This window comes from Bombus fervidus, chromosome 2 (genome assembly GCF_041682495.2).
Source record: "Bombus fervidus isolate BK054 chromosome 2, iyBomFerv1, whole genome shotgun sequence".
Lineage (NCBI taxonomy): Eukaryota > Metazoa > Arthropoda > Insecta > Hymenoptera > Apidae > Bombus > Bombus fervidus.
This window is the reverse complement of record NC_091518.1, coordinates 6,565,239-6,589,906: the sequence shown is the minus strand read 5'-3', so window position 1 is coordinate 6,589,906 and position 24,668 is coordinate 6,565,239. Positions and strand designations below refer to the sequence as shown.

The 24,668-nt window shown below is 35.1% G+C and overlaps 1 protein-coding gene across 3 annotated transcripts in view; it reads right to left on the bottom strand.

The window, feature by feature from the left end:
* The window catches only part of LOC139993268 (uncharacterized), a 340,358-nt gene that overhangs the window by 282,917 nt on the left and 32,773 nt on the right, over window positions 1-24,668 (bottom strand). For all 3 annotated transcript variants that reach the window (XM_072014837.1, XM_072014854.1, XM_072014846.1), the window contains exon 2: window positions 3,913-4,008. In XM_072014837.1, the coding sequence (XP_071870938.1) occupies window positions 3,913-3,955 (43 nt within the window). In that variant the 5' untranslated portion in view covers window positions 3,956-4,008. The remainder of the gene's footprint in view (window positions 1-3,912; window positions 4,009-24,668) is intronic.

Here is a 24,668-nt window from a genome sequence, read left to right as displayed (position 1 = left end):
CCTTCCGGTTGGCGCAGGTGCTTGCTGGACATGGAGTATTCTGGGAATACCTGCAGAAAATCGGAAGAGAGGTGACGAACACCTGTCATCACTGCGGGGGGGGGGCGAGGACACGGCCCAGCACACGTTGGAATTTTGTCCTGCGTGGGAGGCCCCACGTCGTATTCTACGGCTAGCGATTGACGAGAGATTAGACCCCTTGTCAATTGTGAAAGCGATGCTGAGGGGGCAACAAGAGTTCCTCGCAGTCCGCTCATATTGCGAAGGCGTAATGCTCGTAAAGGAACGAACAGAGCGGGAGAGGGTGAAAACATCCCACCCTTGCAGAGTTCCGCGCCGAAGGACGGCCCTACGTCATGGAGACTGACACGCCGAGGAGGATCTGAATCTCCTCAGACTCGCACGACGGTCCAGGGGATAGCGTTGAGAGGGATGGTCCCTCCCAAGGCCCGAACTAACCAAGAAACGACTTCCTCAAACAGAAGACGCGGGAGTGCTGTGGCGGTGATTCGAAAGAGGTCCCGGAGCAATCTCAGCTGAGCGTCAAGCGGTCCTCCGTGGGGTTTTAGTCGGTAAAGTTCGACATTACCCCACCGCTTCTCAGAAGAGCGAGGGGGGGCGTGACCATGAGGATTTCCCCACGTATAAAAGAAAATGTTATTAAATGTGCAATACGTGTTGTGTCACATATATAATTAATCAGTGAAAAGTAATATAATTTTGATCATGCTATGTTAAAATAATATAAGTGAAATGGGTACAGCCATTTAAAACTAATACTGTTATGCACTTTTGTATTCAACGTTAAACCATAATTCTTCTTGTGTTAAAGAATATTTTATTTCTCTAAATTTTACTACTAAAACATTCATTAAAGTAACCGTTTTCAAAGTGGAAGAATTATTTCTTTCGGAAAAAGTGGAAGAAGAATTTCTTTCTTATACTTGATACTATCCATAAACTTAAGTATCTACATGCAGAATATTTACTATTGCGCTTTAAAGATCAAAATAGATTCTTCGAACACTGCTCATATCTAGCAGGAAAGCATCTCATTTAGAAACAAAATTTTGCAAACACCAGCAATGTTTGCAAAAAGATAAAATATAATAAATAGTGTTTCTTTCGACATCTTTCTAGAGTAAAATTTAAATTTAACAAATGGATTATTTATTGGCAGTGCACCGTCACTGAAAAATTTAGGATTGGCTAGTTTTATCACAAGAAATCATTTTGTTTTAAATCTTAAGTAATTTAAAATTCCAAAGAATATTAATTCTCGAGATTAATGTTCTTATATGTAGTTCTCTTACAATAGAAATAGAAATCGAAAAATATTTTAAAGTTTGAATGACTTTGAAGTATACAAATCGTAAATTTTAATTCATTTGAATAATTCATAAAAGGCTTATGTTAAATAACGTACAATAGAAATATCTGTATCCTCATTTTGTGTATTTCACATACATTTCTAATGTATGTTACTTAGTGTATATTTGGTACGAACTTTATTGTTATATCCGTCTATTAAAAGAATTGATGTAAAAATAATTATTTACAATTTATAATCACTTAAATATTCTACTATAAAATAGTAACATTAAAGTATCACCTTCATTGAAAATATACTATCAAATTTTGTACTAGTTAAATTATTATAAAGGACGCAAAAAATTATTATACAGAAGACAAACTATATGTTTTTGTATAAGAATGTGTCTATTATTTATGTAAGAGGACTAATAGAAGCAGTTAGTTTCAAGCATTTCGATGTTGATTCATTTTCGCGCAGTAAGTACAACCTTAAGTTAATGATATTTGTCACTGTTAAACTTATTTCGTATTCATATAACTTTTCGCTTTATTTCATGTAATTATTTATATTCGTGCATATATTTCATTAATGATGCACTTTCGACTATTATTTGATTATTACTACTTTACTCGAAAGTTTTAATACACGTTATTATAGAAATGTTTAACAATAACAAAAAAGCGCATTAATATCTTTTGGAATATCGATTATAATTAATTAATATTTTAAGTATATTAAATAGGCTGATTCTGGAAACTGAGTTCAATCGTAGATATATTCTAAATAAGGATAAAACATATATATTAATTTGTAAATATGTTTCTCATTTCTACTTAAAATAGAACTACAGTTTGTGTAAATTATCAAAATTATTCTAACAATTATAATGAAATATTATTAGGAAACGCAATGAGGTGACTTTATGATACGGCCAAACATCGTAGATCTTTAGTTCATTCGTGATTTAGTACTATTAGTGAAATTCCATTTATTAGAGATCAGTTATTATTCCGTTTAAGTTTATCAAATATTATAAAGTCATACCTCGAAAGATCTCGGTACTTCATAGTGTCGAATGTTTGGTCTGATGGCATCTACCACGTTATTGTCAAATTTCCATTCACCAGTGACCAACTTTTACACCCCCGCGCTAAGGACACATTGCGTTACGGACACACTGAAAAAGGTAACTGAGGATTGGTTGCCTTTAGAAATAAGTCTCATAGTTATTCTTCTCTCGTAGTTAATGTCATTAATGGTAGTAGTCGACCATCACTCATAGTTAGTCGATACTCTGTCATATTTTAGATTCCAAACTTTAGCACAAAAGTAAAACACGGTAATTCTAGCCTCCAATACGCAGTGATTGTTCGAACAGATTTTATTAATCATGAATGATCATCAAAGATCCAAGGGATAAAAGAAATGTATCAAAATATTCTATTAATAAAGAATAATGAAATTCATATAAATGAATTCAATTTAGTTTAGATTACGATAAAGACAATAATAGTTCAACCCTTTGCGGTCATATGTTTGCTCTCAGTCACTAAAGCAAACAATTATTTTGATTGCATATTATAACAAGTCGACCGTTTCAGATATACATAGATTCTTAATAAGACTGTTAAGCGTAATTACAAATTTTCTTCTTTTAGAATATCTGTTAAACGATACTCTGAAATGACAAAAAGAAAATTTAAGGAAAACGTGAAATTGAAAGTAATGTCAATGAATTTTATTTTGATTTATTTTGAAAATACTTTTAGCAGTGATTCTGAGAGTGATACAGTTCATACAGAAATGAGTGACGCAATTAGAATTTTGGAGTAACTGTGAAATAGAAGAAAATAATGAAAACCAGGAAGACGATCGTTTTCAAATACAGAGAGAAGGATTAATAGCAAACTGTATATTACGCCACTATAAAGACATTAAGGGCAAAGATTGTTGATACGTACCAGCCGAAAAATTAAGGGAAGAAGACACCAAACTAATTATTTTTGCAATACATGTTCTCGAAAATCATGCCCTCACATTGGACAAAATTATGAAAGATATGCGATAGAACAGTATAAAATATAATTTTTATATAAAATAAAACTATATTATAATGTTACGTATAGTTAAAGTTTAAAAAATAATTAATTCTGTTTATTATTTATAATCTCTCACTTTATACCCACATTATACCCACTCCCATGTATTACTGCTCGTTCAATAATAAAATTAATTTTATTATCAGTATGTCACCTTTGTATAAAATTAATACGATCACAAAAGTTAATTATTCTTTTGTGTATAACTTGAAAACCAAGACTGAGCATCCATTATATATATATATAGGAAAAAATTATTCAAAATGATGATCTTGAAAATATATTTCAAGGGCATCGAAATCGGTAAAAGGGTACTTATTTGACAGTTTATCTAAAGTGTTTTCGTAAAATTTATTACGAGAAAGATAATCGTGATAGATATCAAGATTCTGTATAAGGCTAGATATTAAAAATGTGATATTGAAATGGCAGACACGATCATTAAACTACAAAAATTGCACCCCGTTATTACTTAATTAACATTAAATAAATACTTACCATCGCTGCGCTGCGCGATACCCCTCTTGTCTCCTTTACCCATATTTTCTTCTCCCTCTAACCCCTAAGGTGAGAATCGCTTTCTTCGTCTCCCGTCTGAAATTAAATTATAAAGAGCATCTGATTACTACGTGTTTTCCCCGTACTCACACGACACAAACCATTCTGTGTTTCTGACACACAAGAGCCTTTGCAAAGCAGTGTAACATATGTATGTTTCATCATTTCGTTATTTTGTGTATGTACTTCCGCACAAACTGGTCCTAGTTCAATTTGTCTCAGAATGCCATAACGGGGCGGGGGGAGAGGGTTGGGATTTGGTCTCCACAAAGATATAGTCAGTAAAAGAAATTTTAGGATTTACAGAACGATCATTCGTTAAACAATACATTAAAAATATTCATTGAGAAGATGTATAAAGATTTATTTATGAAGAATCTTTCAATCTTTATGTTATGCTATGCCTAAAAACAAGTACTTTAGTACGGCATAGTTAAAAGTAGGAATAATCTGTAATGTCTGAAGATATAATTTTTGTATAAATAAATAAATGTATACATTCGTGGAGTTATAAAATAAAAATTAATTATATAACTAGTGTTATGACAGCCAATAAATATTGAATTAGATGAAAGAAAAATACAATTTTAATAATATGTTTTAACAATTGGTTGACAGTATATTGAATTTTAAAAGTATTCTGCTAGAAAACACGAAAGGTATAATTTATTGTTTTCCCCTGTTGTCTTCATAAATAGTATTGTCAAATAGAGTCCACAAACTGAACGTGTTGTATAAGATTCTATGAATAGAATCTCTATAAATTTTCAATTATGAAAGTATTTTAGACATCTTTTTTTTAATTTTTTACGATTCATTAAAGTCTAACAATCCTGTAATTCTCGCAGCAAAATGAGCGTGCAGCAAACTTCATCAGTAAAGTAAACAAAAAGTCAAGAAGGGAGATAGAACTTCTTTAGTTCCTGAAGCTAAGAAAGAACTTTGTTTGGAAATGTATCTCTGTTTAAAATGACTTTTCATTTATCTTAGATGCAAAAACGAATAATTATTTAATTATAGTTTATTAACTTTTTACTACCCATCATTATACATGCATATATTTTGTTATTTAATTGTATTTTATTGTTGTGGAGGAAACAATTAATTTTATATTCTAGGATCTTATTCATTTAAACTAAAACTATGATATCAAAGGTTTTGTGCAAGCTTTTGAGAAAAGTAGACTACCTTACATCTACAATAAATATGAAATATTTACACAAATGTAGCAGTCAAGGATTTTTATTAGTTTTATAATTTGAAGAGACACAGAGTCGCGCCGATAAAACACACTTCTTAATGCTTCTTGTTCAATTTTGGATCAGGAATTGAACACGTAGAAAACTTTTTTGTGTTAAATCTTTAAAGAACATGCATAAAATTTAAGAATTTAGGACTCCTTTAAAAGTTTTATCTGAATGGAGATTATGCATACAGTATACAATTTATTTTTTGAATGTATATTACCGAAGAAAATCAAAAGGAAGTTTTCCAGAAAGACGCGGTTAAATTTCACTTAAAAATACTGTGAGAACACAACGCCGTATGTTCATATTTGTTTGTATTTAGCTATATACTCTTATCTTTCGAAATATTCTCGTATGTTCATGGCTTACTTCCCTTTTTTATCTTTAATTTATTTATATTTCGAATTCGTGAGTAACACTTTGAAAATGTAATATAACAAATATGTATTTAGAATGAATTATTCAGAAAATAATAATATCTTTGTCGTCATAGAAAGAAGATTTTTTGCATTTCTAATATCAAATATAAAACATATATTTATAACATAAGTTTTATTTTGTGGGTTCTTTTAACAGAAACTCTTCAGCTCTTATGAAACAATATCAGGTATCAAACAAGTTATTCGAGATATGATATTGTTATAGGAGGGACATAATATGTGTTTTGTTTTCAAGTTAATTGGCTTTATGGAGCTCGTAACATTCATAGGAAACGTAAATTGTCGGAAATCGCGGGAAAATTGTGCACGATGCGTGGAATTTGGCGCGGAAATTGGCCAGGCTTGCACATTTTCTCGAGGAACTCATCAGTGCTACGATTGGAAATCGATATTCGTCATAGCGCTTACATGCATGTCATTATCAGTCATCGACGCCGGAAATTGTTAACGACTATAGATTCGTAAATTGGAAAGTCAAAAGTACCAAAAGATGTTGACCGATCTAATCGTGTCATTACTGTTTGATGTGCTACGGTGCGAATGTAGATTGAAGAAGAATGTACAATGTTTCTTCTACAATATATTTGCATCTTCGATTTGATGAATAACTGCTTGTATAATTGTAAATAGATATATTTATACAATTTCGAATTTTTATGAATATAACTAAGGAAATAGAAGCTAAATATCTTTAAATGTTATAACCTTATTTTAAAGATTTTATAAATTTTTGAAAATTATATGCGTATATTTTTGCACGTTTAAAGATAAAATAAATGCATAAGCATCCAGTCTAACATTCATTATAAATATTTAAGCGAATCTTTTATCATGGAAAAACAAATTGAAAAATAACAGATCTCAAAATGTTTGTCTGCACAATTATTTATTTATCTTCATCATATTACAATTAATTACAATTATTTATATTATATATTTTTTTAATATATATTTTTATTATATGATTCCTTTCAACATTAGTAATAGTATTTTTATTTTTCCATGTTGATCGTAGTTTTATGATCGAGTGCGTCATAAATGCAATTATTTCCGAAGGGTAATTTAGCAGCTTGTAACAGTCCGATCGGGCGACGGCCAATGAAAGCAATTATCACGATCCTTATGTAATTAACATCGAAGCCTCACGTTCCTTCAGGTATCGTTTAGGCACTTCCCGTCAAAGACCTCTTGCGGTTCGAGCGCACGGGTTCACCATTTATCTTGCGTTTGGTGACAACAAATCGGCGTGCATACTTCTGGACTTGCGTTTCAAATCTTGTTGGACGCGCTTCCGATTCCAACATGACGTCCAATAGTCTCATTTGAGACATTCAATCATGAACTCCAATTATAGAATCAGTCTTGTCCAATCATTCGAAGACTATTCGAAAATTTGATTAGCTGTGTCTCGTCCGTACCTTTGAATCGTTAACATCTTCTCTACCAAATGTGGAGTATAGAACTGTTTTAATCTCTCAGCATTCGGATAGAACAGACTCATCTACATTTCCCGACTCGTCAACGTCTTCAAGCATTCATGGAGAAAGAATCGGTCCATCGGTCGTAATAATCAGTTGATAATCCAGTGCGAGATCTTGAAGTATAAACTCCAAGCATTCGTGGAGTGAGGTATCGTTTTAGTTAACACGTTCGACGCCACGTCGCATCTATGCGACGGGTATACTTCCGTGGGGGTCCCGTCACCAAATAATGGTGACGCTCTTCTTGTCCGAGTTAATTAAATATACGATATTATATATAGGATATACAACATAAAAATATTAAAAACACATTGTACCATACTTTTTATTAATTTATATTCCGGATAATATATTACATTGTGCTATATCGTATGGTATTCGTTAAAACATTCCAAATACATTTGGGGTGATTTTGGGCACTTCGAAAAATAGTTAGACTCCGTTATCACTACTCTCCTCACTTTCAAATATATTTTCACGCTGTTTACCGAACATTTTGAGGAGGAAAAAATGACTGATGTACGTCTCACAAGTATGCTTCTCGACTAAATGAAAGATCTGAGATATCTGCCATGAGATTCCTCGGAATACCCTAGCTTGATAGCTATCGCTTTCTCCATTTCAGAAATAAATAATCTTTTCTTTATAATGAATCGAAGGCGATAAACGATGAATTCCTGCTTGTCGCTCTATTTACGTTCTGCGTACCGGCGGTCGGATTTGGGCCCCGCAGGAAACTTAGCCGAATCACGCTGGGCAACGAACGTATTTTAATGACCGGTCAGTGAACAGTCTCGTGCAGGTTTTTCAATTTACAAGCAGCATTTGCACATCACAAGGTGGCTCTCGACACTTGCATAAAATAATTACAAATTAATTATAAAAATGGTAGACGAATGAATAATTGATATTATTTTCTAAAAAAAAATAATTGTTCTTATTTTACGGTAGCGTTGCCGGCCAATTCATGGCGGTCGAATTGGAAGAACCGCTCCAAACCCAGAATCCAATACATTGATGATATTCTAATTTAATTGAATTATAAGTTGTAACAGACTCTTATAGCCTCGCATATGCACGTTTTACGCGGGGTGTCTTTAAGCTTGCCCGACCCTCGTTTATAAATAAAAGATAAACGGTTGGCCACCAATACAGACGCATATGCTCTACTACAGATGCACAACTGTAGGTAATAATACGGTACCGGTAGCTCCCTGCGAATATCACTATATAGGAGGAAGTTGTTCAAAATATCGATTTTTATAAGGTACCCAAAAATCATTGAAATAGAAGGATAGGCAGCGTTTCTACAGTTTCATCAATAATTGAAAGCAGTTCTAAAGTGAAGGAAAAGCAGAAAAGTAAGTTATTTATCTTTTAAAATGAGATTAAATGAGGAGAGTTTTATTGCTTATTTTACTCTATAATTAATTTTTCTCTTTCCAGGATAGAACTTTATTTTACGAAGGTAAGCCAAAAATTATCTACACCGTCACTTTATAGCTCATTTTAAGTAATTTTCAGAAGAGACATAATATCATATTGCACTCTATAATCGCTCAATTTTTCAATGCACTTTGTCCATCTGCTAAAGAGTTTTCGTATTCCCTCATTAAAAAATATTTTCGGCTGAACTGCAAGCCACGAATACACCGTCATCTTCACCTCTTCATCAGACGTGAATCTTCGTCCATGTAGAACTCCTTTTAGGGGACCAACTATGTGATAGTCTGACGGGACTAGATCAGGACTATAGCGAGGATGTTCCATCACCTTCTTTACAGTATCGGTCCAAATGTCGTTTGCAAATGTCCAAATGCTTCTATTTGTGCTCTTTCGTGAGTTCTTTCGGTATCCACCCCGCACTAACTTTTCGAAACCCAAGTCTGTCGTGGAGTATTGCATAAACAGAGCCATGGCTGATTTGCAAATGATTTGCCACATCATTCAATGTCACTCGACTATTCGACAAAATCAGTTCACGTGCACGTTCAATCCTGTCATCAGTCGTTGTTTGGTCGGCCATTCGACTCCTTCTTGACTGACACTTGTGCGATCTTTTTCGAACTTCTGTATTTATTTAAACACACTTCTTTACGACATAATACTTTATCCATACTGTGCACAAAGTCTTCAATAAATATCGGCACTAAACACACCCTCCGACCATAAGAACGAATCACTGCATACTGTTCTTTCGTGTAAATCATAAGTGGGGCAACCACTGTTTCTCATAAATGAATTGACGTAACACGTTCAAACCTGCACATGACTGAAGAGATAGTGATATCGTGTGCAGATGGAACAATACAGCCAACAGAAGTTTTAATAAAACCGCAGTGCAGATAATTTTTGATTCACCCTCGTACATTCTGATAGCATACAATATTGATACAATATTTTTTAAGGCTGGAATATGTTAGCAGTATTTTATTTTTATATAATATATTAACATACATTTTAATTATCACTCTTTGTAACAATGTTTTCTGGATTAAATGATTTCATGGATTATTTCAGTTACAGTTTTTAATAAGATTTTTCGTTGTATCGTAACAATCTTGACAGATCCTCTACAAATAATTCTGTGTTGTGTAATTATGTCTCGGAATTTACATATTTTTATAGATAGATGATTACATATTCTACTTTGTTTTATTTAGAAGCTCCAAATTTCCAAAGGTGTCTAAGATACAGTAAATATATATTGAAATAAACACATAAAGAGAAATTAAAAAAATTCTTTCATTTCTTTCTTATTTCACACGCACAAGTTATTTATAACAAATTTTTATCAAATCATAGTAGTTATTCCACCCGATACATATGTACAGAGTGTATCAATAGTAAGTGTACAAATATAATAATTACCGTGATTCTACACCTCTGGATCGATGAAATTTGTAAAAAAAAGTTCGTGTAAAATTGTCCTCGAGCATGAATGTCAAAATTGAAATTTTTTTACTGCAACGTATTCTACGTATCACGAGAAACAAGAGTCTCGAGGAACCATGGTTTGCAAATGATCTCTTCTCTTGAAAAAAGATATTAAAGTTTTAATAATTCTTAACCTGACATTATTTATTATTGTCACGATGTGTTTACATTTATATTCACATTTTGTTCGACCGTTTGCAGAGAGACGCGTTCGCGGTAGATCGCGCCAATAAGAGTCGTAAATTCCCGTTACGATTTGGTAATCGACGCCACGAGTCGATCCCCTATTTCGATTAAGACAAGAGGGATGGTTAATTGATTATAACACTGAATTAACAATACACCTTTTATCCCAACTACTTCTTCTCATAGAATATAAGTTTTAGAGATAATAGTTAAGATGTCGACTGATAAACAATAAGTTAAGGTATTGACTGAACGGAGTGCGCAACAGAAGTTAAGACGGTGATTGACCAAAAACGTGAAGCAACTAAACTTCTATGACGATGATGCCGCGGGGGAAAACTAGTGATGGGTATATCTAAAGGCATGGAATAAATGGATTCGTTAATAACAATTTTCGTTAGGAAAGTGAGAAGAACGGCCATCGCTGCTAATTTTTTTTTTTTTTTTTTTTTTTTTATTTGTTTTATTAAATTTTTACAATTTGTCCAGAAGGACATTTGGTAAAATGTTATAGCTTAGAGAATAAAAGAATAAAAAAATAAAAAAATAAAAATAAATAGAAATAAATAAAATATAGCATGTGGATGGTTACCCCCAGCGGGGTTCCATCTTCTAGGTTTCCTATTGCATCTCTATTTCGAGGTCTGCGGGATGCTTCCTCTTCAGTCTTCTTTCTATTTTGGTTTTATTTGTTTCAGCAGCCAGCTGGTTTGGGTGTGCTGCAAGTCTTTCTTTGTACTTTTTTGCGTATCTAGCGATTTCCTCTTTGACTGTTGGAATTTTTAGATCTCTTCGTAGGTCTTCATTTCTGACGTACCATGGAGCGTTAACTATTGTCCTTAAGATTTTTGCTTGCTCTATTTCTATTTTGCTTATGTGACTCATTGCTGCCGTCCCCCATAATGGGACTCCGTATGTCCAGATTGGTTTGATTATTGTTTTGTATATATTTAGTTTATTCATTGTGCTTAATTTAGATTTTCTATTGATTAACCAGTACATCTGCTTCCTTTTTGCACTTATTCTGTTTATTATTGATTTTATATGGTGCTTCCATGTAAGGCGTGTGTCTAAATTTATTCCTAGATATTTGACTTGCTTTATTTGTGCTATGTGGGCGCCGTTCAGTTGAATATCTGGTGTTTTTCCTTTTCTAAGTGTAAATGTTATGTGGTTGCACTTGCTGGTGTTCACTTTTATTTGTTTGTTTTGCAGCCATTTTTCTATTTTTGTAGTGTGTTCTTGTAGTAGTGCGGCGGCCGTTTCTAGATTTGCATGCCTCACTAGTATGGCCGTATCGTCCGCAAACGTCAGTGTTTTACTGTTGACAGTTGTTGGTATATCTGCCGTGTATAGTGTGTATAATATTGGTCCTAAGACACTTCCTTGCGGTACTCCTGCCTTGATGTCCTTAATTTCAGAGTATGCATCATTTATTTTTACTACAAAGGTTCTGTTGTTTAAGTAGGATTTGAGTAGTTTGTAGATTTGTTCTGGAAATTGCTTTTTGATTGTTTGAAGAAGTTTTTCATGGTTAACTTTGTCGAATGCTTTTTCGATATCCATAAAGAGTGCTGTGCAGTATTGTTTTGTTTCAAGCGACTGTAAGATTTCATTGACGAGTCTATGCATTTGTTCTATTGTGGAGTGTTTATTCCTGAATCCAAATTGATGGTTCGGTATTAGTTTTTCTTTTTCTATTGTTGGTTTTAAGCGGTTATATATTATTTTCTCTAATAATTTGGAAAACGCAGGTAGTAATGATATCGGCCTGTAGGATGCAGTTAAATGTGGGTTTTTGTTTGGTTTGGGTAACATCACTATCTGTGCTATTTTCCATAGTGTAGGAAAGTACTGTATTCTTAGAATTGCGTTAAATATTATCGTTGTTAGTCTTATTGCCTTTGGGGGAAGGTTTTTTAAGATTTTCCCATTGATCAAGTCAAATCCTGGTGCTTTACTTGTCTTTGTTGCCTCAATTAAGTTTGTAACTTCTTGCGCTGTTGTGCTGAGTATGGTACAGCGTTTATCAGTTGTGTTGCTGGCATTTTCCACTTCTTCATTTGTTTGCCATCCAGGGATGCTGTTATTAATTTCATACGGCGAAAATATATTTTGTAGGTGCTTTGAGAATTCTTCTGCCTGTTCTTCGTTGGTTCTGGCCCATGTGTTGTCCATTTTTCTGATTGCTGGGATTGTTTTTACTGTTTTCTTAATTTTGTTAGTGACTTTCCATAGGGAGTAGTCGGTATTCTCATGCGCGGATAGTGATTCGATGAATTTTGAGAATTCGTTATTATGATGTTCCCTTATTTTATTCTTTAGTTCCTTTGCAAGTTTATTTAGGTTTTTCTTGTTTTCTCGTGTTCTCTGTTTTTGCCATTTTGCTTTCGCTTTTCTTTTTTCCCTGATTTTGTCTAGGATGTCCTGCGGAATAATTTTTGATTGCCTGCTATTTGTTTCATAGGTGGTGGTTGCCCACGCTGCTTCCTGTATTATTTCTGTCAAAGTTGCTACTGCCTGCTCAATGTGTTCAGGTGTTTTCAACGGGATATTGCAGTTGATTTTGTTTTCGATCAGCTCTTTGAAAGTTTGCCAGTTGGTGGTTTTATTGCAAAGCGACTCTGACTTGTTATAAAGTAGTGGTTTGCTTGTATATTCTATTATAATTGGTGTATGGTCGGAGTTAAGCTCGAGGCTGGTTGTTATTTTTAATTTGCTTACATTTAGCCCTTTTGTTACTGCAAAATCCAACAGGTCAGGTATTTTATTGGGGTCTGTCGGCCAGTACGTTGGTTTTCCTGTAGATAGTACGTTGAGGTTGCTGCTTCTAATGTATTTTTCCAATGTTCTACCTCTCGGTGTGCTAATTCTCGAACCCCATAATGTGTGCTTTGCATTAAAGTCTCCTGCCGCTATATATTTGTCGCCTAAGGATTGGAAGTACTCTTCCCATTTTTTAAGTGTCATTTTGTGTCTCGGAGGTGCATATACTGCTGACATCTGGAAGTAATTGTCATTGGTTTGTATTGTGACAGTGGTTGCTTGTAGGTGTTCTTGATTTGTTTGACTATGTAAGTGATGCTTGATGTCATTTTTTATTATTACTGCAGTTCCTCCATGTGCTTTACCTGAGGGATGTTTGGTATCGTATATGGTGTAGTACGGTATTTTCATGTAGTTTTTTAGGGTGAAATGTGTTTCTGAGACAAGTAGTATATCAATATTATTTTTATACAAAAATATTTTAGTTTCGTGGGCTCGCTGTTGCAAGCCATTGGAGTTCCAGACTGCTATTTTCAAAATGTCCATCTCTATTTTTTACTTAGCAAGTTAGTAAGTAGTTGTAACATGATTGTTGTTTGTTGTGCTTGTTGTCTTAGTATTGTGTTTAGATCACTTACCATTTTTCCTAACATTTCCATACCTTTAATGGATTGTTTGAGCATTTCTTTGATGTCTGTAACGTCTTCGATGTTATTGTTTTCATTCTGATTGATTGCAAGCGTTGGTGTGCTAATGTTTTTAGTTACTTGTGCGTAGCTTCGTTTACCTTGGGGATCTATGTTTCTGCTTATAGCGTTTAGTTCCTGTTGTGCTTTCAATGTTGTTTCGTTATCCGTTATACTTTGTTGTGGTTGATGGTCATTGTGTGATCTGTTGCGAAGTGGAGGAAACAGTTTACGTTGTATTTGTTTCCTTATTTCACATCCTTTGTAGCTGGCTGGGTGGTTTCCGTTACAATTATAGCATTTAACTTGTTCTATTTTTCCTGTGTATGGGCAGTGTATTGTTAGGTGATTTTTTGCACATTTAACACATGCCGGGCTTCTGTTGCAATAATTTTTTGTGTGTCCGTATTGTTGACACCGCATGCATTGTGGTATATCTTTTTTGTAGCGTGGTGGTTCCACTGTTACAATTGTATTTAGTATTTTTTTGATTTCATAGATTTCCTTGTTATTGGTTCTGGGTTCCAGTTCTATTAAGAATAGTGGCAATGGTTGCTTCGTATCGTATCTTGTCATATTGTTTATTGCTCTTGTTTCATGGCCAATTTTTCCTAATTCTTCACTTAATTTTTTTGTGTTAGTTTTTGGATGTAAACCTCTTATAACTATTTTATAGCTCCTTTCTGTTTTGAGTTGGTACGTGTGATATATAGCATTTTTTTCCTTTAGTTCATTTATCACTTTCCTATAAACTTCTGGGGTGTTTGTTTGAATTTTTACTTGTTCTAATTTTGTTTGTTTTATTGTGTAGTTATCCTTCCCGACTACATTGTTTAGTCGATCAATAAGCGGGTCTATTATTTGGGCCTCAACAAATATTGGTGGTGGTTTTGATATGTAAGGTGTTTTAGTTGTGGTTTTGCTTGTCGGGTCATTGTCTATTTCTTCCGTTAGTGAGCTGAAGGAGTTTCTTAAAGGTAATTCTTGCAGCCATCGCTGCTTTCCTGTATCTGGGTTTCCTGCAGCATTTGTGTCTGGAATTATTTTACGTTTTTTGCTAGTCTTTGCTAGCTTCCAGTTTTCGTCCTGGTAACTTATTTTGTTATCGTGTCTGCACTCCTCCTGTCTCCGCTGCTCTTCCATTTCTTCTATTTCCATATCATTTTGGTTGTTATTATTTTGCTGTTGTTGCTGTAAGCCTGGTAAATCTGATGACCCTTTTATGTAATATTTTTCTCCATTGGTTGCAATCTTGATCGTTGATATCTGTTGTTGCATTGTTTGTCACTAACACTATTCGTAGCACTTCTCTGAATCACTTGACTGGAGCACACGTTTGCCTACGCACATCTGTTCGCCTCGGTTGCCCGAGCGAGACTCGCTGCTAATTGGCTAAGAAAAAAGGTTGGTGGATAAGGAAGACACATCATACGTGAGAAAGACCAGATTTCTTGTACTTTTCCGGAGTGGAGAATAAATCTAAGGAATATTTCAACTAAAAAGATACTTATTTGGTCTGAAGGACTTTAACTATAAAAATGCCAAGATTTATAGTGGGTCCTATGAATTATTGAAGTTGTGTAATAAAGATGTTTTGTGTAGAAGGCCACAGGACGTAACACATTTAATGAAAAAATAGCGTGCTATTTACGAAGGAACAAAGTGGCTTGTGAAACATATCACAATACACGAATAATGGAAGGTCTCTATGTGCAGAAGAGATTCTGTGACGATTTTCAGCAGCTAACAACTCAGTGATCAAGAATTAACAGTTCGACCCCACATTAATTAGCGTAAAAAGAATATGTTAATTATTTATTTTACTCGTGTTTATCCACTATTGGATTTACATAAAATAATTCATCGAGTGAGAGCTAGCCACATGACAGTGTGACGAATAATTATATATGTCGGAGATGAAAGGACAACGGGGTCACCCGTTGGAATTACTTGGAAAAACCTCAATAGCATTCACGAAATAACCCAAACACAGTCATTCGAAACTTGAGACAATGATCTTGGGCTCCAGGCGACGACCGGTCGCCGAGTGTAGCCACGGTCACGGGATGAACGTTCCACCTAACAGAGATATGAAGTTACATAGCTTTCCTTTAAAGAATTGGCCATACCGACACTTGACAATGAAACATTCCAGCGGCCACACACAGACCCCATTCTTTGGGTAAGATGATCGCCAGATGCCGACGCATCATTCGCAGTTTATGTTCAGATAGCCTGAAGAACCGTTACCAATCTTAGGATCTGGTTAACTAAAGTCCTTTAGATTGGCAAACAGTCTTTATTATATCAGCCCGTATATCTGTCACCTATTGCGGCAAGATACGGGAGATCTGCTTTCCTCACGTACGACGCTTCCCGCTAGGAACTCTTTTTCGAGAGCGGTTAGCATCCTTTTCTAACCGCCAACATGGAGATTAACCAATTAACAGCAACGTCTATTTCCCTCACCCTCCGAGCGGAGGCTTTCTTTGACGAATCCGATGACCTCGTGCCCTTAGGCACATCCCAACATAGTTTTCCTCTGCAGCGTCGTCGCGACGGAGAGGCATTCCTTTTCTTACAGTTGCACTGGTTAGATACCTATTGTGTTTGTACGATCAGTGAATATTCTACGTCTTAGCAAAGAGTTAATCAAGCGATCCTTATATCACGAGGAGTAAGTCGAGTTCGACTTAGACTTTGAAGTAAAGTAGATCAGTTATCCCGTGGACCGTGAATTCGCTAACCGACTCCACGATCGTTGTCATTATCGTTCGAGTATCGAGACCGGTAGTTTATCTTGTATTTGTGACAATAAAAGATATCATCGATTGTACACCGACGATGAGCGACCCTGGCGCAGATTCTTTACACGCCCCAAACCCAAGTGTTAACCCCAACCCGACATATATATATGTCGGATCGCCGTTATAGTTAGAATTAGGGCTAGGGGCGTGTAATGAATCTTCACTAGAACTATCCGTTGTCGTTATATAATCGAGCTGTTACTTATTAGCAGAAACGTGGATATTACGGGATTGACAAATAACCGCGGTGATTAAGCACTAATGACAATGATCTTAGATTCGATAATCCGTGGTCAACGGGATTTGTAATTACACTTTCCTCCAAGGTCTAAGTCTGAATCTTGGTTAAAATAAAACATGAAGTATTCACTGATCGTGAAAGACGTTGTTTTCTCGTTGATGAGATCGTACGAGAGAATGTGTTTTCCGTCGCGGTGATGCTGCAGAGGAAAACTATGATGGGGGATGTGTCTAAGGGCACGAGATCATCGGATTCGTCGAGGAAAACCTTCGCTAGGAAAGTGAGGGAAATGGACGTTGCTGTTAATTGGTTAATTTCTATGTTAGTAGTTAGAGGAAGATGCTAGCCGCCCTTGAGAGAAAGTTGCTAGCGGGAAGCGTCGTTCGCGAGAAAAACAGATTTCCCGTACCTTTTCGTAGTGGGTGGTGCACTGAAGGACTGTTAGAATAAAGAATGTTTGTCCGTTTGACGGATCTTAGTTAACGAAATCCTAATATTTATAGCGGGTCCTCAGAATAGCTGAACATGTCCTGTGGAGATGCATCGACATCTGGTAATCATTGTGCCCGATGAATAAGGTCTGTGTGTGGCGAGCCACGGGGCAGGGACCATTAGGATGTTTACTGTCAAGTGCCGCTACAACTATTTCTTTTTAAGGAGATATATATACAATTATTCTATACTTTTATTAGGTAAAAACGTTCATCCCGTGACTGCGGCTACGTTCGACGACTAGTTGTCGCCTCGAGCCCAAGCTCATTATTGCAGATCTCGGACAATTATAGTCGGGTTACTTATAAGATTAAAGTTTTTTTTTTCTTTTTATTTAGTAGATTATTTATAATCAATTCTCATACAGAATTTTAAGTAAATTATTTTGGCGTGGTACTGTAACTTAGGATAGATTATAAAAGTTTATAGTATGTTTGATTCTAGTTGAATCTAATGCTTCGATCTAAGGGGTATTGCCTTTTTAGTCTGCGGATCTGATCCGTCGTGTCAAGTAATTGAGTAACTAATGGGTTTTGGTGTTTGTTAACTCTTATATTATATTTGTTTCTAAACTTGGTTATTTCTTCTTTGACTGTGGATATCTTAAGGTCGCGATGTATTGTTTCGTTGGTAACATACCAAGGTGCATCTGTCAAGGATCTTAGAGTTTTGGATTGGAATCGTTAGAGAATTTCTATGTTCGCTGTTCCCCATAGTTGGATCCCATAGGTCCAAACAGTTGGTTAAGTTGAAGCGTCTGCCAATGAGCCAGTAGAATTCTTTTAGTTTTGTTTTCAGTTCTTTGGATTTATCTACGATGTGCCGTTTCCATGTCATTCTCCTATCTAGAATCATGCCCAGATATCTGACTGAATCTTTGTTTGGTATTGGAATATTATTTATGGTCACCTGTGGGCAGGATTGTTTTCGCAGTATGAAAGTTATGACTGGATTTATTTTCATTTATTTTGAAGCGCCATTTGTGGAACCATTCTTCCATAGAGTCGAGACCTCGCTGGAGAGTTGAGGAGACAATTATCTTTGTTAATATCTTTCTCGGTGGACTTTATTATTGTTTGAATGTCGATAACATCATCAATGAAGAATGGTGGGGGAGGAGGATTTTTTTGTGTGTGTTGAATTGTTGATGTTTCAACTACGTCCATAGAATTGTCTGTAGATTCTAATATTGCGAATCTGTTGTGAGTGGTAATGTCCTGTTGATGGTTCGTTCTGATTAGTGTTTACATTTTTTTTGACTGAATCAAGCTTACGTTATTTTATGCTGTTGGTATGGTTTGAAAGGTGGGATGGGATATATTATCCTTTTGCCACGGAGGGGGTAGGACGGTGTGGTTGTAGTTTTGTTCATGAGGGCCTGATCTGGTTACTTGGGCCATCTTCGAGCTAGTTAATTCAAATTGAAATAACTAGTAGAGAGGCTATGATTTGAATTAGAGATTTGAAGTGTTGGATTTTCCACGAGTAAGTTTAGAAAACACTTGGTTTGTTTCTGTCTCAACTCACTTTCGACGGAGGGTCGTCACTTATTGAGAACTTCACTGGGCACTAGACATACGTGTGCACGCTTCGGCAGTCGAAAGAAAACTGATGATAAGATTAAAGTATTGCGGATTTTCCTAAGAATTCCGAAGGGAAGGCCCGGTGTCCTTTCATCTCTGACATATGTAATAATTGGAAAAGAAGGTTTACGACTTTACAAAATTCACTGTATTCAAGCAGTCTAATAAAATGACTACGCTCTTGTCACGGGTCAAATTCTACTTACCATATGTTACGTCGCGTGAGATGGTTCGTCCCTCATGATGGTCCCTCACGACCCTACACATCGTTACACTGACCCGCAATAAACCCAAGGAAACCGAATCTTTTTAGCTTAATCTCAATTCATATAAGTATTTTCGGTTTATAGATGGTCCTTAAAACAGTCCTTATGTTTATTGCATGCTCTTACAAATTACGGAGAAAGCGGGTGTTTGTCTAGCGAAATAGCAGGTTTTTTCCATGAACAAGGACACCTATGAGCCACATCTGCTGGAGACTTTCTCCTCATAATTTTATTTATTAACGCTGGCTATAACCAATGGGTATCGCAGATAACGATCTGGATAACGATCCTCACTTTCCTACCGAAAAGTGTGAGCAACGAATCCGCGTTCTTAGTTCAAAAAGGCACACCCACACCGAGCTTTCCTCCTTAATAGTACGAGACGGGTCTACTATTGTTCTAATCTTTGTGTAGTCAAGTCAACGGTCTTACCATTAGAGCAGTCATTTACTCGCAGAGATCTCAACACTACAATTTACGCGACACTCTTGACGAATCTTTTACTGTTGGATGCTACATAAATGGTAACGGGATCCTTAGATGGAGCGTATATTATTTACGGATGGAAGCAATTTCTCAAGTTATATTATCCGTAATCGACATAATTCCAGGATTTGGGTTTACAGAAACCCACATGCAATGGTTGAAAGATTTAGCCAATATTATTCACCATAAACGTATGGGCAGAAATTATCAGATATTAGAATATATTGGTCCTATTCTTTTTGCCTACATCGATAACAAGTGCAATATATTTGAGATTTTTACGCTCACATCCTTTAAGCGAATTACATGAAATTGTAGCACAACAGAATCGTCACTTCACTTATTTTATGCATAATGCTACTTCACCTGACCATAGCCGATCGGTATGACAGTTTTTAAACGAAACGGTGAAACGAAATGTAAATGAAAATAAAATATTTGACGAGTAATCCAAATTTTGTAAGTTCCGATTTATAAAGTTTCGAAAACAGTATGTTATCATTTCTTACTTTAAAATATTTTAAAATTCATAATTTTATACAAACTGTTGTGTGATGTGGTTTTAATAAATAATGCATATTTCTGAATAACAAATGAACATAAACTATTATAGAATCGCCGTCAGAATTACTAGAAATTATGATATTCAGTGATTTCTATTCTATATGATAAATTTATTGATAGATGGAAATTTACAGTGGTTTAAACAGGAAACGATTGTTATCTAACGTAAACTTAATGCAGTAATGTGATATAACTAAGACAACTAAACTGATAATTCATAAGTCACAACTAGTAATTAACGACTCATAACAACTCGGCAACTAATGATTAACCAACTCGCAACTTGCTCGCAACTCTGTCGACTCATCTTTCTCGACTCAACTAACGACTCGTAACTAATTCCTTGCAATTAAATTCTTAATTAACAACTGACGATTAATGGTCTTTCTCCCACAAGAATCCCTTTGTCGTCTTTTCATACTCCCACCACGTACGTATTCCGTAACCGTTCGCGATCATGTTCACGTACGGCTTATTCCGCGTAACTATTTGACTGAAAGACGGAGGATATATTGATGGGCCACTTGGCCGATTGAAGTTTCCCGACCTTTTCGGTTACTATCTAATATTGTTATATATCATTCGCCATTTAATAAATTTCAAATAATACAAATGCATAGTATTCGTTTAATTCATTAATGTATTTTCACTTTTATTTACGATGCCTCCATTACTCTAAAAACAATGAGTTTAAAGAAATTATTAATGTATCAAGTAATCAAATACGATGACAAAATACGATACTGCAAGCTGTAACTTTAGTTTAAAATCAATTCAAACTCGGTAGTGGAAGTTCAGGGAAACATAAACTGTAAAAGGACAGAAACCAATACCGTTTTCAAGTTCTCTCGATTTTTTCGAATAGTGTACTCTTCAAACGAACTTGTATTGGCTCACTTTGATACTGATCGTTATAATATCTCTGTCGTTTGTACTAACTTGTATATATGTACATATATACACATATTTCTTTCTCTAACGTATGTTCGCCAATTTTTGTGTAGCAGCTTGATCAATAGGGATGATTCCTTTTGCATTTTGTAGGATATGTTCTCCCGCTGGTCCTGTTAAATAATTTTTTCGCCATGTTCATTGTAAACTTTTTTTTGCAAAAATCCAATTTTTATGTATGTTCATAATTCATATTAATCTGAATTGGATTAAGCTATCGGAATGAGATTTTTTCCTTCTTTAGGGATAGTTCAACGAGTGGTTCCGTTTCCACAATGTTTACAATTTATTCACTGTTAACTATTGCTATTACAAAGAATTTGTTGCTCATCAATTTCATTTACGTGTGTTCAGTGACTGTTCTACAAGTTGTACTGATATCGAGATAATTCTTTTTACATCGTGTAGGGTAGTATATTCTCCCATTAGTCAATTAATAGATCAATAACAAGGTCATTTCACCGTGTTTGATTTTTCTTCACAAACTAGTCGCTGGAAGCGATGGGATTGGGCATTTTCTTTACAAAATTGTCTGTGTAATTGGTAGAATACTTCGTCTGTTTCTTTTGTTAGTAATTTCTCGTTTCAAATATAATTGCGCTGTCTTTACACATTGGTCATAGGAAGTAGACCTCAGCTGTTTCTTGCGAAAAAAGTCTTCGTAATCTTTGCATTTCTATAAGTGCTCCTTCGTCATGCTGTTTATTGACAATTTTGTTTAGTGCTAAATCCGATATGGCTAAGCCATCTATACATTTCACGACAACTAAGAGCGTCGTACATTTGCCCCTTTGCAAAATTCTCTTACAAATCTCTTACAAATTCTCTGACAAAATTAATTACAGTTCTATTTAACGTAGCCTCTTGTACTTCAGGTACTGTTGCAATCTAGTTTAGGATAACCGGTAACAATCTTCGCTTAATATTTCCATTACCTTTCGTTGCCTGAGATGTTGCTACTTTTGAGAATATCGAAATGTAGCGATTGGTATCCTTGAACCTGCTTCCAATGCATTCGTCGCCAATTTTAAAAATACTGAGTACAGCGATTCTCCTCTCTTCCAGCTAATCTCTTTGAAGTCGCCATATAAATTTTTTTACGATTGCCATTATACCGTTTATTAGTTAACGTTATTGAATGCACCAGTCCTCCACAAGTACTCCTTCTTCGTGTATTGCATTCAAAGCAGCTGTCTGGGCGAGTGCTGCTTCAATAATTTGCTGTGCATAAGCAAATTGCTCGATGGTTACGTTTCTCAATATACATTTCAACTCATGTTACCACCGCAGCAAACATTTTTCTGCGGGTTAATTTTTGAGTATACGTATACTTCCACTGCAAAATGGTATATGATACAATATTAAGTTATAGAAATATCCTTCTCTATCACTATCCAAATTATATTTTTATTTATTCCTTATTCGTGCTTTTTATTTATACTTTATATTATTATTTATATTTATATTGTTATTATTTATTTATTTATACTTTGCAGAAAATTTTTATTATCTCTAAGTTGTATCGTAAGTGTTTTCCAATATTAAGCACTATTTAGTAAGTTCTTCACGATTATATTCACGTAAGAAATAAAATTTAACCTTTTTAAATTTTAAGTAGTTAAAAGTTTGTAGCCTTATGTTTATAATTTTATGTAAGAAATTAAACTTATTTGTTATAAAATAAATGTATACCTTATAGGAGTAGAATAATTGTACAGTATAATTTAACATAAATCAATTAAACATCTTATTGAAGTAATTCTTAAATAAGATATAAATATTTTTGTAGTAAAGTTTTATAATAAATATACAATGTATTGAAAAAGTAATCTCTTTATGGAGATTCAAATAGTATTAGTATTTTTAGTAATTTTATTTTTATTAATATTTTTTAAGCTTGATATTTTACAAATTCTTCCTCATTTAATCGGAAAGAACAGCATCTTCAAAAAAACATTGTCTTTCTTAAATTTTCAAATTTTGATTATTCAAAAGTTTTGATTATTATTTTAAGTAATTGTTCCAATATGAGAGATCGTGAACTACGTTCGAACATGCAACTTAATGCAATAAAGTCTCCTTGAAGCGTAAGGACTGTTCAGAAAAACTAGGATAAGCCGCGCATTTATAGTAGAAATGCATGTTTATTTGTTGTAGTTTTATTACAGGCTGATGGCAGAAGAAATGGTTGAAGTTCGGCAAGTTGATGGGAGAGGGGCGACGGGGGGGGGGCATTCGAATTTCCTGACTTGGCATTTTGTAGAGAGAATACTTATTCTCTCAATTACTTAATTGGTGAATGTACGTTGCGAAGAAGAATAAAGTCCAACCTCTATTACGTATCGGTTACGTCAGGTAGCCAGAGACGACAGCGCGGGGTGTTTGAGTATCCGATGATTAGTTCGCAGACAATATAATAAGAAAGCGCACTGATTTTAAGGAAAGGAAAAAAGTGCATGCTGATTGTAAAAACTTCCGCATCATTGGATTTTCTTTGATTATAGGCAATCAATACAAAATTGTTTTATGTACAAAAGGTTTTTAGAATTACAATATTTACAATGGTTTGAACGCTATGTACAGGATTATGTTGATATTAGTGCGTTTATGTAGCATCTGATTCAAGCGGTAGTAGATAGCTGTCTGTTGGTGCTTCGCTTGTGTGCTCCGCCGAATATCTTGACGGTGCTCGTGAGATGTGCCTGAATGTATGTTGACGCTTCCCAGCGGCCAGAGTATAGGTGAAACATTGTCTTCTCGAAAGATCACCAATGAAACCTATTTAATTGTGATGGCAGTATTGACGTGCCATTTCCTACGGACTGCGAAACTACCAAGGTATATTTTGTGCCAACGAGTCCAAAAATGTTGACGCATTTGCTGGTCGTGCTGCCACATTAACAAACGAAATATGAGAAGTGTTGTAACGTCTACTACTTTAGGCGTACTAGCGATTAAGTCACCAATTAAAAAATGTTGAGGTGTGAGTCAGATTGGTCGCATCAGACGATAACGCAGTGAGGAGTCGTGAGTTGAGTATCGCTTGATAATACTGGATTCGTATGATAATACTATTTTTCCTATCACACGTATTTAGTGTTTTTTCATGGACTTCGCTGCTGCCCCCTATGAGCCATAGAAATGCGATGCACGAGAAAGGCTGAAATATCAAATGAAATGTGACGTGAGCATGATCGACATGATTGTACGCGGGGAGACGTGTAATCGCAATATTTATGACTCGAATTTGGCGGTCGGTTCCTACGAACGTTTCTGCGTTATTCGAATATAAGTTAGTAGCCTCGTCACGCTCTCTTTTTAAGATTGGTAAGAAAATTTTGGTTGTTAAGGCGCTTACTAAGTTGGTGGTCTTTGAAGTTAAGCAACCTTTATACGCTTTATGTTGCGCTTGATTCGCATATATATATAAATAAATAACGTACCGCCATAGTCGATGTCAGTCGCAAGAAACAGGCTACTCAATCACACACGATATTTTGGAATGTCGCTCATTTGATACATTGATATATTTGGCTTCGCACGATGACACAACGCATGTGTGA